The sequence below is a fragment of the Oncorhynchus mykiss genome, chromosome 17 (assembly GCF_013265735.2).
Source record: "Oncorhynchus mykiss isolate Arlee chromosome 17, USDA_OmykA_1.1, whole genome shotgun sequence".
NCBI classification, from domain to species: domain Eukaryota; kingdom Metazoa; phylum Chordata; class Actinopteri; order Salmoniformes; family Salmonidae; genus Oncorhynchus; species Oncorhynchus mykiss.
The window spans coordinates 7,373,653-7,386,252 of record NC_048581.1 but is presented as its reverse complement, the minus strand read 5'-3'; the positions used below and the strand labels follow the sequence as shown (position 1 = coordinate 7,386,252).

The 12,600-nt window shown below is 45.3% G+C and overlaps 2 protein-coding genes and 1 long non-coding RNA gene across 3 annotated transcripts in view; 2 read left to right on the top strand and 1 right to left on the bottom strand.

Moving 5' to 3' along the window:
- LOC110494869 (lysosomal alpha-glucosidase) overlaps window positions 1-6,854 on the top strand; it is a 37,029-nt gene extending 30,175 nt beyond the window's left edge. Inside the window, exons 20-21 of the mRNA XM_036948736.1 lie at window positions 914-1,060; window positions 4,603-6,854. Coding sequence (XP_036804631.1) covers window positions 914-1,060; window positions 4,603-4,665 — 210 coding nt within the window. The 3' untranslated portion in view covers window positions 4,666-6,854. The remainder of the gene's footprint in view (window positions 1-913; window positions 1,061-4,602) is intronic.
- Window positions 1-12,600, top strand: part of LOC110493375 (zinc finger protein 729) — a 188,761-nt gene that overhangs the window by 72,661 nt on the left and 103,500 nt on the right.
- Window positions 4,999-12,600, bottom strand: part of LOC118940246 — a 15,319-nt gene continuing 7,717 nt past the window's right edge. The window contains exon 2 of the long non-coding RNA XR_005036770.1: window positions 4,999-5,173. This is a non-coding gene — a long non-coding RNA (uncharacterized LOC118940246). The remainder of the gene's footprint in view (window positions 5,174-12,600) is intronic.

Below are 12,600 nucleotides of genomic sequence, written 5' to 3'. Positions count from 1 at the left end.
AGATCAGTACGCTCCGACCACTACAGACCAGTACGCTCCGACCACTACAGACCAGTACGCTCCGACCACTACAGACCAGTACGCTCCGACCACTACAGACCAGTACGCTCCGACCACTACAGACCAGTACGCTCCGACCACTACAGACCAGTACGCTCCGACCTCTACAGACCAGTACGCTCCGACCACTACAGACCGGTATGCTCCGACCACTACAGACCAGTACGCTCCGACCTCTACAGAGCAGTACGCTCCGACCACTACAGACCAGTACGCTCCGACCTCTACAGAGCAGTACGCTCCGACCACTACAGACCAGTACGCTCCGACCACTACAGACCAGTGCGCTCCGACCACTACAGACCAGTACGCTCCGACCAGTACGCTCCGACCACTACAGACCAGTACGCTCCGACCACTACAGACCAGTACGCTCCGACCTCTACAGAGCAGTACGCTCCGACCACTACAGACCAGTACGCTCCGACCACTACAGACCAGTACGCTCCGACCACTACAGACCAGTACGCTCCGGCCACTACAGACCAGTGCGCTCCGACCACTACAGACCAGTACGCTCCGACCAGTACGCTCCGACCACTACAGACCAGTACGCTCCGACCACTACAGACCAGTACGCTCCGACCACTACAGACCAGTACGCTCCGACCACTACAGACCAGTACGCTCCGACCACTACAGACCAGTACGCTCCGACCACTACAGACCAGTACGCTCCGACCAGTACGCTCCGACCACTACAGACAAGTACGCTCCCACCACTACAGACCAGTACGCTCCGACCACTATGCAACCTTCCAGTTACTAGTCCAACGCTCTAACCACTATAACCATGACAGCTGGTTCTACTAACACTATTACCTTCACCTCTTCCCTTCCTATTGTGTTCTAGAACACAATGACATCGGAGGTGCTGCACGACCACGTGGAGGCTTCCTACATCACCGTGGAAACAGCCTCCTTCTATGGCGTGAAGGTGGAGCCTACCAGGGTTACGGTCAACTCCCACGATGCTGCATTCACCTACAGAGCCAATCAGGTGAGACTTGGTGTCAGGAGGCAAAGGTTAAGTGTTTTTTAAAGTTCAGATAATGTTTTAGAGCAGCCATACTCACAATAAAACATTTTTTTAAAGGAATGTAGGGACCTCCCGAGTGGCGCAGGGGTCTAAGGCATTGATCAGTGCTAGAGGCGCCATTACAGATCCGGGTTCGATCCCGGGCTGTGTCGCAGCCAATCCGCGACCGGGAGACCCATGACGCGGCGCACAATTGGCCCAGCGCCGTCCGGGTTGTCCTTGTCTCATCGCGCTCTAGCGACTCCTTGTGGCGGGCCGCGCTGACTTTGGTCGCCAGCTGGTACAGTGTTTCCTCCGACTGTGTCCAGAAGCAGTGCGGCTTGGCGGGATCGTGTTTCGGAGGGACGCATTGCTGCTATAACAGCCTCCACTCTTCTGGGAAGGCTTTCTACTAGATGTTGGAACATTGCTTTGGGGACTTGCTTCCATTCAGCCACAAGTGCATTAGTGAGGTCGGGCAGTGATGTTGGGCAATTAGGCCTGGCTCGCAGTCGGCGATGCAATTCGTTCGAATTCATCACAAAGGTGTTCGATGGGGTTGAGGTCAGGGCTCGGTACAGGACAGTCAAGTTCTGAACAAACCATTTCTGTATGGTTCTCGCTTTGTGCACTGGGGCATTGTCATGCTGAAACAGGAAAGGGCCTTCCCCAAACTTTTGGAAGCACAGAATCATCTAGAATGTCATTGCATGCTGTAGCGTTGAGATTTCCTTTCACTGGAACCAAGGAGCCCGATCCATGAAAAACAGCCCCAGACCATTATTCCTCCTCCACCAAACTTTACAGTTGGCACTATGCATTGGGGCAGGTAGCGTTCTCCTGGCATCCTCCAAACCTAGATTCGTCCGTCGGACTGCCAGATGGTGAAGCGTGATTCATCCCTCCAGAGAAGGCGTTTCCAGAGTCCAGTGGCGGCGAGCTTTACACCAGTCCAGCCGACGCTTGGCATTGCATGCTGATGTTAGACGCTTGAAGCTCTCAACGAAACCGTTCTTGTGCCGACGTTGCTTCCAGAGGCAGTTTGGAACTCGGTAGTGAGTGTTGCAGCTGAGGACAGATGCTGTTTTACACGCTCCAACACTCGGTGGTCCCGTTCTGCTGAGCCGTTGTTGCTCCTAGATGTTTCCACTTCACCATAACAGCACTTACAGTTAGTATGCCCGGGGCAGCTCTAGCAGGGCTGACATTTAGACTTGTTGGAAAGGTGGCATCCTATGAGAGGGGCCACGTTGAAAGTCACTGAGCTCTTCAGTAAGGCTTTTCTACTGACAATGTTTGTCTATGGAGATTGCATGGCTGTGTGCTTGATACACCTTTATACACCTGTCAGTCTCCCCATGTTTAGAGGGAAATGTGTGAGTTGACTGGTAGTAGTGGAGTCTCCCCATGTTTAGAGGGAAATGTGTGAGTTGACTAGTAGTAGTGGAGTCTCCCCATGTTTAGAGGGAAATGTGTGAGTTGCCTGGTAGTAGTGGAGTCTCCCCATGTTTAGAGGGAAATGTGTGAGTTGACTGGTAGTAGTGGAGTCTCCCCATGTTTAGAGGGAAATGTGTGAGTTGCCTGGTAGTAGTGGAGTCTCCCCATGTTTAGAGGGAAATGTGTGAGTTGACTGGTAGTAGTGGAGTCTCCCCATGTTTAGAGGGAAATGTGTGAGTTGACTGGTAGTCGTGGAGTCTCCCCATGTTTAGAGGGAAATGTGTGAGTTGACTGGTAGTAGTGGAGTCTCCCCATGTTTAGAGGGAAATGTGTGAGTTGACTAGTAGTAGTGGAGTCTCCCCATGTTTAGAGGGAAATGTGTGAGTTGACTGGTAGTAGTGGAGTCTCCCCATGTTTAGAGGGAAATGTGTGAGTTGACTGGTAGTAGTGGAGTCTCCCCATGTTTAGAGGGAAATGTGTGAGTTGACTGGTAGTAGTGGAGTCTCCCCATGTTTAGAGGGAAATGTGTGAGTTGACTGGTAGTCGTGGAGTCTCCCCATGTTTAGAGGGAAATGTGTGAGTTGCCTGGTAGTAGTGGAGTCTCCCCATGTTTAGAGGGAAATGTGTGAGTTGACTAGTAGTAGTGGAGTCTCCCCATGTTTAGAGGGAAATGTGTGAGTTGCCTGGTAGTAGTGGAGTCTCCCCATGTTTAGAGGGAAATGTGTGAGTTGACTGGTAGTAGTGGAGTCTCCCCATGTTTAGAGGGAAATGTGTGAGTTGACTGGTAGTAGTGGAGTCTCCCCATGTTTAGAGGGAAATGTGTGAGTTGACTGGTAGTAGTGGAGTCTCCCCATGTTTAGAGGGAAATGTGTGAGTTGACTGGTAGTAGTGGAGTCTCCCCATGTTTAGAGGGAAATGTGTGAGTTGACTGGTAGTAGTGGAGTCTCCCCGTGTTTAGAGGGAAATGTGTGAGTTGACTGGTAGTAGTGGAGTCTCCCCATGTTTAGAGGGAAATGTGTGAGTTGACTGGTAGTAGTGGAGTCTCCCCATGTTTAGAGGGAAATGTGTGAGTTGACTGGTAGTAGTGGAGTCTCCCCATGTTTAGAGGGAAATGTGTGAGTTGACTGGTAGTAGTGGAGTCTCCCCATGTTTAGAGGGAAATGTGTGAGTTGACTGGTAGTAGTGGAGTCTCCCCATGTTTAGAGGGAAATGTGTGAGTTGACTGGTAGTAGTGGAGTCTCCCCATGTTTAGAGGGAAATGTGTGAGTTGACTGGTAGTAGTGGAGTCTCCCCATGTTTAGAGGGAAATGTGTGAGTTGACTGGTAGTAGTGGAGTCTCCCCATGTTTAGAGGGAAATGTGTGAGTTGCCTGGTAGTAGTGGAGTCTCCCCATGTTTAGAGGGAAATGTGTGAGTTGCCTGGTAGTAGTGGAGTCTCCCCATGTTTAGAGGGAAATGTGTGAGTTGCCTGGTAGTAGTGGAGTCTCCCCATGTTTAGAGGGAAATGTGTGAGTTGACTGGTAGTAGTGGAGTCTCCCCATGTTTAGAGGGAAATGTGTGAGTTGACTGGTAGTAGTGGAGTCTCCCCATGTTTAGAGGGAAATGTGTGAGTTGACTGGTAGTAGTGGAGTCTCCCCATGTTTAGAGGGAAATGTGTGAGTTGACTGGTAGTAGTGGAGTCTCCCCATGTTTAGAGGGAAATGTGTGAGTTGACTGGTAGTAGTGGAGTCTCCCCATGTTTAGAGGGAAATGTCATCTGTGGTTTGTTATTAATGTATCTCTGTTTCTCCGTTCGTCTCCCTCCAGGTGTTGACTGTAACAGATCTGGGACTGAATCTCAGCCAGAACTTCACCATCAGTTATTAATGTATCTCTGTTTCTCCCGTTCGTCTCCCTCCAGGTGTTGACTGTAACAGATCTGGGACTGAATCTCAGCCAGAACTTCACCATCAGTTATTAATGAATCTCAGTTTCTCCCGTTCGTCTCCCTCCAGGTGTTGACTGTAACAGATCTGGGACTGAATCTCAGCCAGAACTTCACCATCAGTTATTAATGTATCTCTGTTTCTCCCGTTCGTCTCCCTCCAGGTGTTGACTGTAACAGATCTGGGACTGAATCTCAGCCAGAACTTCACCATCAGTTGGATCTAACAGCTTTTCCCAAAACAATGGGAATTCCGACCTTTTGGAATGTTTGATGGTTTTTCCTTCCCTGACGGTCTCTACTGCTTTACGCCCCACGGCCGTGACCCAAATGGCACCCTATTCCCTATATAGTGTACTACCAGGGCTCAAAACACCCTCACTGTAGGACACACCATATGTTGCTCCGGGTGGGATTGAATCCTGACCTGAACCATTAGATACTAACCTAACCACTGATCTAGGACCAGATTACCCTCCTACAATACTAACCTTAACCATTAGATACTAACCTAACCACTGATCTAGGACCAGATTACCCTCCTACAATCCTAACCTGAACCATTAGATACTAACCTAACCACTGATCTAGGACCAGATTACCCTCCTACAATCCTAACCTGAACCATTAGATACTAACCTAACCACTGATCTAGGACCAGATTACCCTCCTACAATCCTAACCTGAACCATTAGATACTAACCTAGGACCAGATTACCCTCCTACAATCCTAACCTAAACTGAATCACACTCAACAAGCCTCCTGGAGCGAGTTTCATTTATTTACCCAACAGAGGATATAGCTGGCTACATCTATGGGCTTTTCTGTTTTTCTGTCGTGCAGTAGCCTATATCATATATGTATTGGATAACAGCACTATATTTTGGACTTTTTTGGGGCTTGGGCTCATTAAATGTATTTTAATGTAGGGCTCATCAGGCTTGAATTTTTTAATCAAAGCTCTAATCAAATCCACAGGCCTGTTTTTATGCTCTATAATGCTTTTGAAGGACCGTTCCAGTTTGGACTGGAAATACCGGTTTAGTCGGTAGGAAAGTGATTTATTCTCAGGATGGAACATTTTGTAAAATACTGTGAAGACATTCACCCGTGAGCCAGATGCATTAGTTTGAAAGGCCTCCTGTGTATTTTACTGGTTAGGTAGTAAAATATGAAGTCTAGTCGTTCTGCCACTGGTCGTTACTACAGTCAAGAGCCAACTTTTATTTTGCTGTTTTCATTTCTCAGAGGAAAGGTGAAGATGTGCAATTAAAAGGAGAGGAACTTTTCTTTCCCTCAGAACAAGACTAGAATGGGGTGAGATGGATGTTTGTGTCTTTGGGGAGTTTCGTGATAATAATCAGTGATTTGTTGTTATTGATCCTGATATGTACATATTGTTGTTGACAAGCTTGTTTGCACTGAATCAGGACATATTGAAGGTACAGGGAAGTGCCTTTACGAATGATCAAACTGTCTCTTCTACTGCTCTGTTTTAAATCTGTTCTAGAATGATAGTTTCAGAGCACCTCTAGAACAGCTCAGTTTTAACTCTGTTCTAGAATGATAGTTTCAGAACACCTCTAGAACAGCTCAGTTTTAACTCTGTTCTAGAATGATAGTTTCAGAACACCTCTAGAACAGCTCAGTTTGAACTCTGTTCTAGAATGATAGTTTCAGAGCACCTCTAGAACAGCTCAGTTTTAACTCTGTTCTAGAATGATAGTTTCAGAACACTTCTAGAACAGCTCAGTTTTAACTGATAGTTTCAGAACACCTCTAGAACAGCTCAGTTTTAACTGTTCTAGAATGATTGTTTCAGAACACCTCTAGAACAGCTCAGTTTTAACTCTGTTCTAGAATGATTGTTTCAGAACACCTCTAGAACTGCTCAGTTTTAACTCTGTTCTAGAATGATCGTTTCAGAAAACCTCTACACATCTACATTGTTCTAAAACTAGAATTCTAGTTTCAGTTTGTTTTCTAACTGCTTTACTGTGACTCTAAAAACAGGGTCTTTCTCTCTAAAACAATGATATTAAAGTATTGTCAAGCTTTCTCAGACATACAATTGCCTTTGCTACATAATGAATGAGCCTGGATTGTAGTTTTTGACATTTTGAAGCGTTATGGAAACGCAACGTTTGCCCTTTTGAAATTGATTGGTTGAAATGTTGTTTGACAAATGTGTTTTATTTGTCCTATTCTATTCAAGCGGTATAATGAAAACTGTGGAAGGGGAAGACTTGCCTTATGTTGGCCGGTTCGGCCAGTTGGGTGTTTCTATCTGGCATGAATAATGACTGTTGATGCTGTAATGCCCGCCTCTCCATTTCCATTTGTGTTATGTTGAACGGGGACGTGCTCAGACAGATGCTCGTTTCTAATGATGACTTGATTAAACATGAATCCTGACTCCCATGTGTCTGTTTTATATCTGTTTGTCACATGATTGGACGGGAGGGACTTATATACCTGGGTGTAATTTAGTTTCATCCAGGTATTACTACTGCTTGGCTGGAGCATAATCCTGCACCCATCAAATATGCCTTTTTATTCTAATCAAATGTATTCATAAAGCCCTTCTTACTGATATCAGCTGATATATCAAAGTGCTGTATAGAAACCCAGCCTAAAACCCCAAACAGCAAGCAATGCAGGTGTAGAAGCACGGTGGCTAGGAAAAACTCCCTAGAAAGGCCGAAACCTAGAGAGGAACCAGGCTATGAGGGATGGCCAGTCCTCTTCTGGCTGTGCCGGGTGGAGATTATAACAGAACATGGCCAAGATGTTCGAATGTTCATGAATGGCCAACATGGTCAAATAATAATAATCACAGTAGTTGTCGAGGGTGCAACAGGTCAGCACCTCAGGAGTAAATGTCAGTTGGCTTTTCATAGCCGATCATTAAGAGTATCTCTACCGCTCCTGCTGTCTCTAGAGAGTTGAAAACAGCAGGTCTGGGACAGGTAGCATGTCCGGTGAACAGGTCAGGGCTCTATAGCCGCAGGCAGAACAGTTGAAACTGGACCAGCAGTATGGCCAGGTGGACTGGGGACAGCAAGGAGTCATCATGCCAGGTAGTCCTGAGGCATGGTCCTACGGCTCAGGTCCTCCGAAAGAGAGAATTAGAGAGAGCATACTTAAATTCACACAGGACACCGGATAAGACAGGAGAAATACTCCAGATATAACAAACTGACCCTAGCCCCCCGACACATAAACTACTGCGGCATAAATACTGGAGGCTGAGACAGGAGGGGTCAGGAGACACTGTGGCCCCATCCGATGATACCCCCAGACAGGGCCAAACAGGCAGGATATAACCCCACCCACTTTGCCAAAGCACAGCCCCCACACCACTATTATTGAATTCCATTGTCCTCTAATCAGTGTTTTTTTTTTTGTTCTATCAATGTAATTGCATCATTTCCCATATTTTTTTGTAAATATATACAGTACCAGTCAAAAGTTTGGGGACACCTCATTCAAGGGTTTTTCTTAGTTTTACTATTAAATAACACATACGGAATCATGTAGTAACCAAAAGTGTTAAACAAATCAAAATATATTTTTTGAGATTCTTCAAAGTAGCCACCTTTTGCCTTGACAGCTTTGCACAATCTTGGCATTCTCTCAACCAGTTTCATGAGGTAGTTACCTGGAATGTATTTAAATTAACAGGTGTGCCTTGTTAAAAGTACATTTGTGGAATTTCTTTCCTCCTTAATGCGTTTGAGACAATCAGTTGTGTTGTGACAAGGTAGGGGTGGTATACAGAAGATAGCCCTATTTGGTAAAAGACCAAGTCCATATTATGGCAAGAACAGCTCGAATATGCAAAGAGAAACGACAGTCCATCATTACTCTAAGACATGAAGGTCAGTCAATCTGGAAAATCTCAAGAACTTTTAAAGTTTCTTCAGTTGCAGTTGCAAAAACCATCAAGCGCTATGAGGAAACTGTCTCTCTTGAGGACACAGGAGGAGACAACATGAATCAGGCCTTCGTGGTCGAATTGCTGCAAAGAAACCGCTACTAAAGGACACCAATAAGAAGAAGAGACTTGCTTGGGTCATGAAACATGAGTAATGGACATTAGACAGGTCTCTGTCCTTTGGTCTGATGAGTCCAGATTTGAGATGTTTGGTTCCGACTCTTGTCTTTGTGAGACGCAGAGTAGGTGAACGGATGATCTCCGCATGGTTCCCACCATGAAGCATGGAGGAGGTGGTGTGGGACAATCATTTGTTTTTCAACAGGACAATGCTCAAAATTTGAGAAGCTTTTCGTGCGTAAGGAATATTTCTGGGGTCTTTTATTTCAGCTCATGAAACATATGACCAACACTTGACATGTTTGTTCAGTGTGTGTGTGTGTATGTATGTGTGTGTATACTGTGTATACAGTGGGGAGAACAAGTATATAGGCAAATCTGGTGAAGAACTACAGGAAGCGTATGATCTCTGTAATTGCAAACAAAGGTACCAAATATTAAGTTCTGCCTTTCTGATGTATCAAATACTTATGTCATGCTATAAAATGCAAATTAATTACTTAAAAATCATACAATGTGATTTTCTGGATGTTTTAGATTCAGTCTCTCACAGTTGAAGTGTGCCTATGATAAAAATTACAGACCTCTACATGCTTTGTAAGTAGGAAAACCTGCAAAATCGGCAGAGTATCAAATACTTGTTCTCCCCACTATATATACTATGTATGTATACACACACACACACTGTGCATTTGGAAAGTATTTATTTTTTCTACAGCCTTATTCTGAAATTGATTTAAAAAAAATCTTTATCAACACACAATACCCCATAATGACAAAGTGAAAAAAACAGAAATACCTTAATTTACATATAATATACTATAATAATAAGAATACTATAATACATATATATATATACATATTATATTACATACATATTTATTTAGTATTCAGACCCTTTGCTATGATGTTTCTACAACTTGGAGTCCACCTGTGGTAAATTCTATTGATTGGACATGATTTGGAAAGGCACACACCTGTCTATATAAGGTCCCACAGTTGACAGTACATGTCAGAGCAAAAACCAAGACATGAGGTCGAAGGAATTATCTGTGGAGCTCCGAGACAGGATTGTGTTGAGGCAGAGATCTGGGGAAGGGTACCAAAGAATATCTGCAGCATTGAAGGTCCCCAAGAACACAGTGGCCTCCATCATTCTAAAATGGAAGAAGTTTGGAATCACCAAGACTCTTCCTAGAGCTGGCTGCCCGACCAAACTGAGCAATCAGGGGAGAAGGGGCATGGTCGGGGAGGTGACCAAGAACCCGATGGTCACTCTGACAGAGCTCCAGAGTTCCTCTGTGGAGATGGGAGAACCTTCCATAAGGACAACCATCTCTGCAGCACTTCACCAATCAAGCCTTTATGGTAGTGACCAGACGGAAGCCACTCCTCAATAAAAGCCACATGACAGCTCGCTTGGCGTTTGCCAAAAGGTACCTAAAGACTCTCAGACCATGAGAAACAATATTCTCTGGTCTGATGAAACTAAGATTGAACTCTTTGGCCTGAATGCCAAGCATCATGTCTGGAGGAAACCTGGCACCATCCTTACGGTAAAACATGGTGGTGGCAGAATTGTGATGTGGGGATGTTTTTCAGTGGCAGGGAGACAAGTTAGGATTGAAGGAAAGATGAATGGAGCAAAGTACAGAGAGATCCTTGATGAAAACCTTCTCCAGAACGCTCAGGACCTGAGACTGGGGTGAAGGTTCATCTTCCAACAGGACAACGACCCTAAGCACACAGACCGGAGCAAGGGACAAGTGTCTGAATGTCCTTGAGTGTCCCAGCCAGAGCCCGGACTCGAACCAGATCGAACATCTCTGGAGAGACCTGAAAATAGCTGTACAGATGCTCCCCATCCAATCTGACAGAGCTTGAGAGGATCTGCAGAGAAGAATGAGAGAAACTCCCCAAATACAAGTGTGCGAAGGTTGTAGGGTCATACCCAAGAAGACTCGAGGCTGTAATTGCTGCCAAAGGTGCTTCAACAAAGTACTGAGTAAAGGGTCTGAATAGTTATGTAGACATGTAGAGTTAAAAATATATAAATAAATAAAATGTGCAAACATTTAAAAAAACGTTTTGCTTTGTCATTATGAGGTATTGTGATGTCATTATGAGGTATTGTGATGTCATTATGAGGTATTGTGATGTCATTATGAGGTATTGTGATGTCATTATGAGGTATTGTGATGTCATTATGAGGTATTGTGTGTATATTGATGAAGGATAAAAACAATGTATTCAGTTTTAGAATAAGGCTGTAACGTAACAAAATATACAAAAATTGAATGGGTCTGAATACTTTCTGAACCCCTCTCATCTATCTCTGAAGACCATCTATTCCAGCCTTCAGCTCCCCTCAACCCCTCTCATCTATCTCTGAAGACCATCTATTCCAGCCTTCAGCTCCCCTCAACCCCTCTCATCTATCTCCGAAGACCATCTAGTCCAGCCTTCAGCTCCCCTCAACCCCTCTCATCTATCTCTGAAGACCATCTAGTCCAGCTTTCAGCTCCCCTCAACCCCTCCCATCTATCTCTGAAGACCATCTAGTCCAGCCTTCAGCTACCCTCAACCCCTCCCATCTATCTCTGAAGACCACCCAGTTATGATTTCTACTGGTCATATTTTCCCACTGTGTTCTGAACCTTTCTTGTCCTCCAAGAGTTGTTGAATCTTCTCTCACCCTCATCGGTCTTCACTGGGTCAGTTGGTCCTCATGAGCCACTGGCATATGTTCACCTGTAGAGGGCGCTGTGCTGTCACAATTCAACCCCCCTTTACTGTTCTTGGTACAGTTTGGTGTGGTCTTCCCCACTAATGGTAGGGTTTAAGTGGAGTACAGGGCTGATATGCTGGACATCTCTGTGTGTGTCTTGAACCAGGAAGGACATCTGTTCTCTGTTATTCTGAATGCTGCTGTTCTCAGCTCTACTAAACCCACTGGTCACATAGTTGATAATCTCTCACACAGCACATTACAGATATGAACAACTGTGTTTATGTTAATAATTTGTCACACAGCACATTACATAAAGGCCTGTAATCTCCTCCTCTGCTCCTTTTCCCCCTCTCCTCCCACCTCCTCCCCCTCTTGCCTCCCCATCTCTTCCTCGTCTGCTCTCCTCTTCCCCCGTCCCCTCTGCTCTCCTCTTCCCCCCTCTCCCTCCTCCTTTCTATTCCCCCTCTTCCCCCGTCCCCTCTGCTCTCCTCTTCCCCCCTCTCCCTCCTCCTTTCTATTCCCCCTCTTCCCCCGTCCCCTCTGCTCTCCTCTTCCCCCCTCTCCCTCCTCCTTTCTATTCCCCCTCTTCCCCCCTCCCCATCTGCTCTCCTCTACCCCCCTCACCCCCCCCCCCCCTCGCTGCTCTCCTCCTCCCCCATCTCTTCCCCCTCTTCCTCCTCTCTGCTCTCTCTTCTCCGTCCTCCTCCCCCGATCACTCTTCACCCCTGTGATCTGTTATTATTATGATAGTGGGGGCCCAGGATGACAGTTAATTAAGTGTTGAAGTCTAATAAATAAACCTAATCACACATCTATGGCTCTCAAGAGAAGACAGGCTATGTGCCCACTGCCCACAAAATGAGGTGGAAACTGAGCTGCACTTCCTAAACTCCAGTCCAATGTATGACCATATTAGAGAGACATTTTTCCCTCAGATTACACAGATCCACAAAGAATTAGAAAACAAACCCAAATTTGATAAACTCCCATATCTACTGGGTGAAATTCCACAGTGTGCCATCACAGCAGCAAGATTTGTGACCTGTTGCCACAAGAAAAGGGCAACCAGTGGAGAACAAACACCATTGTAAATACAACCCATATTTATGTTTATTTATTTTCCCTTTTGTACTTTAACCATTTGCACATCATTACAACACTGTATGTAGACATAATATGACATTTGAAATGTCTTTAGTCTTTTGGAACTTCTGTGAGTGTAATGTTTACTGTTCATTTTTTGGTTTATTTCACTTTTGTTTATTATCACTTGCTTTGACAATGTCAACATATGTTTCCCAATAAAGCCCTTTACTTGAAATGAAATTGAACGGAAAGACAGACATAGAGAGAGAGGCTGACAGAGGTAGAGA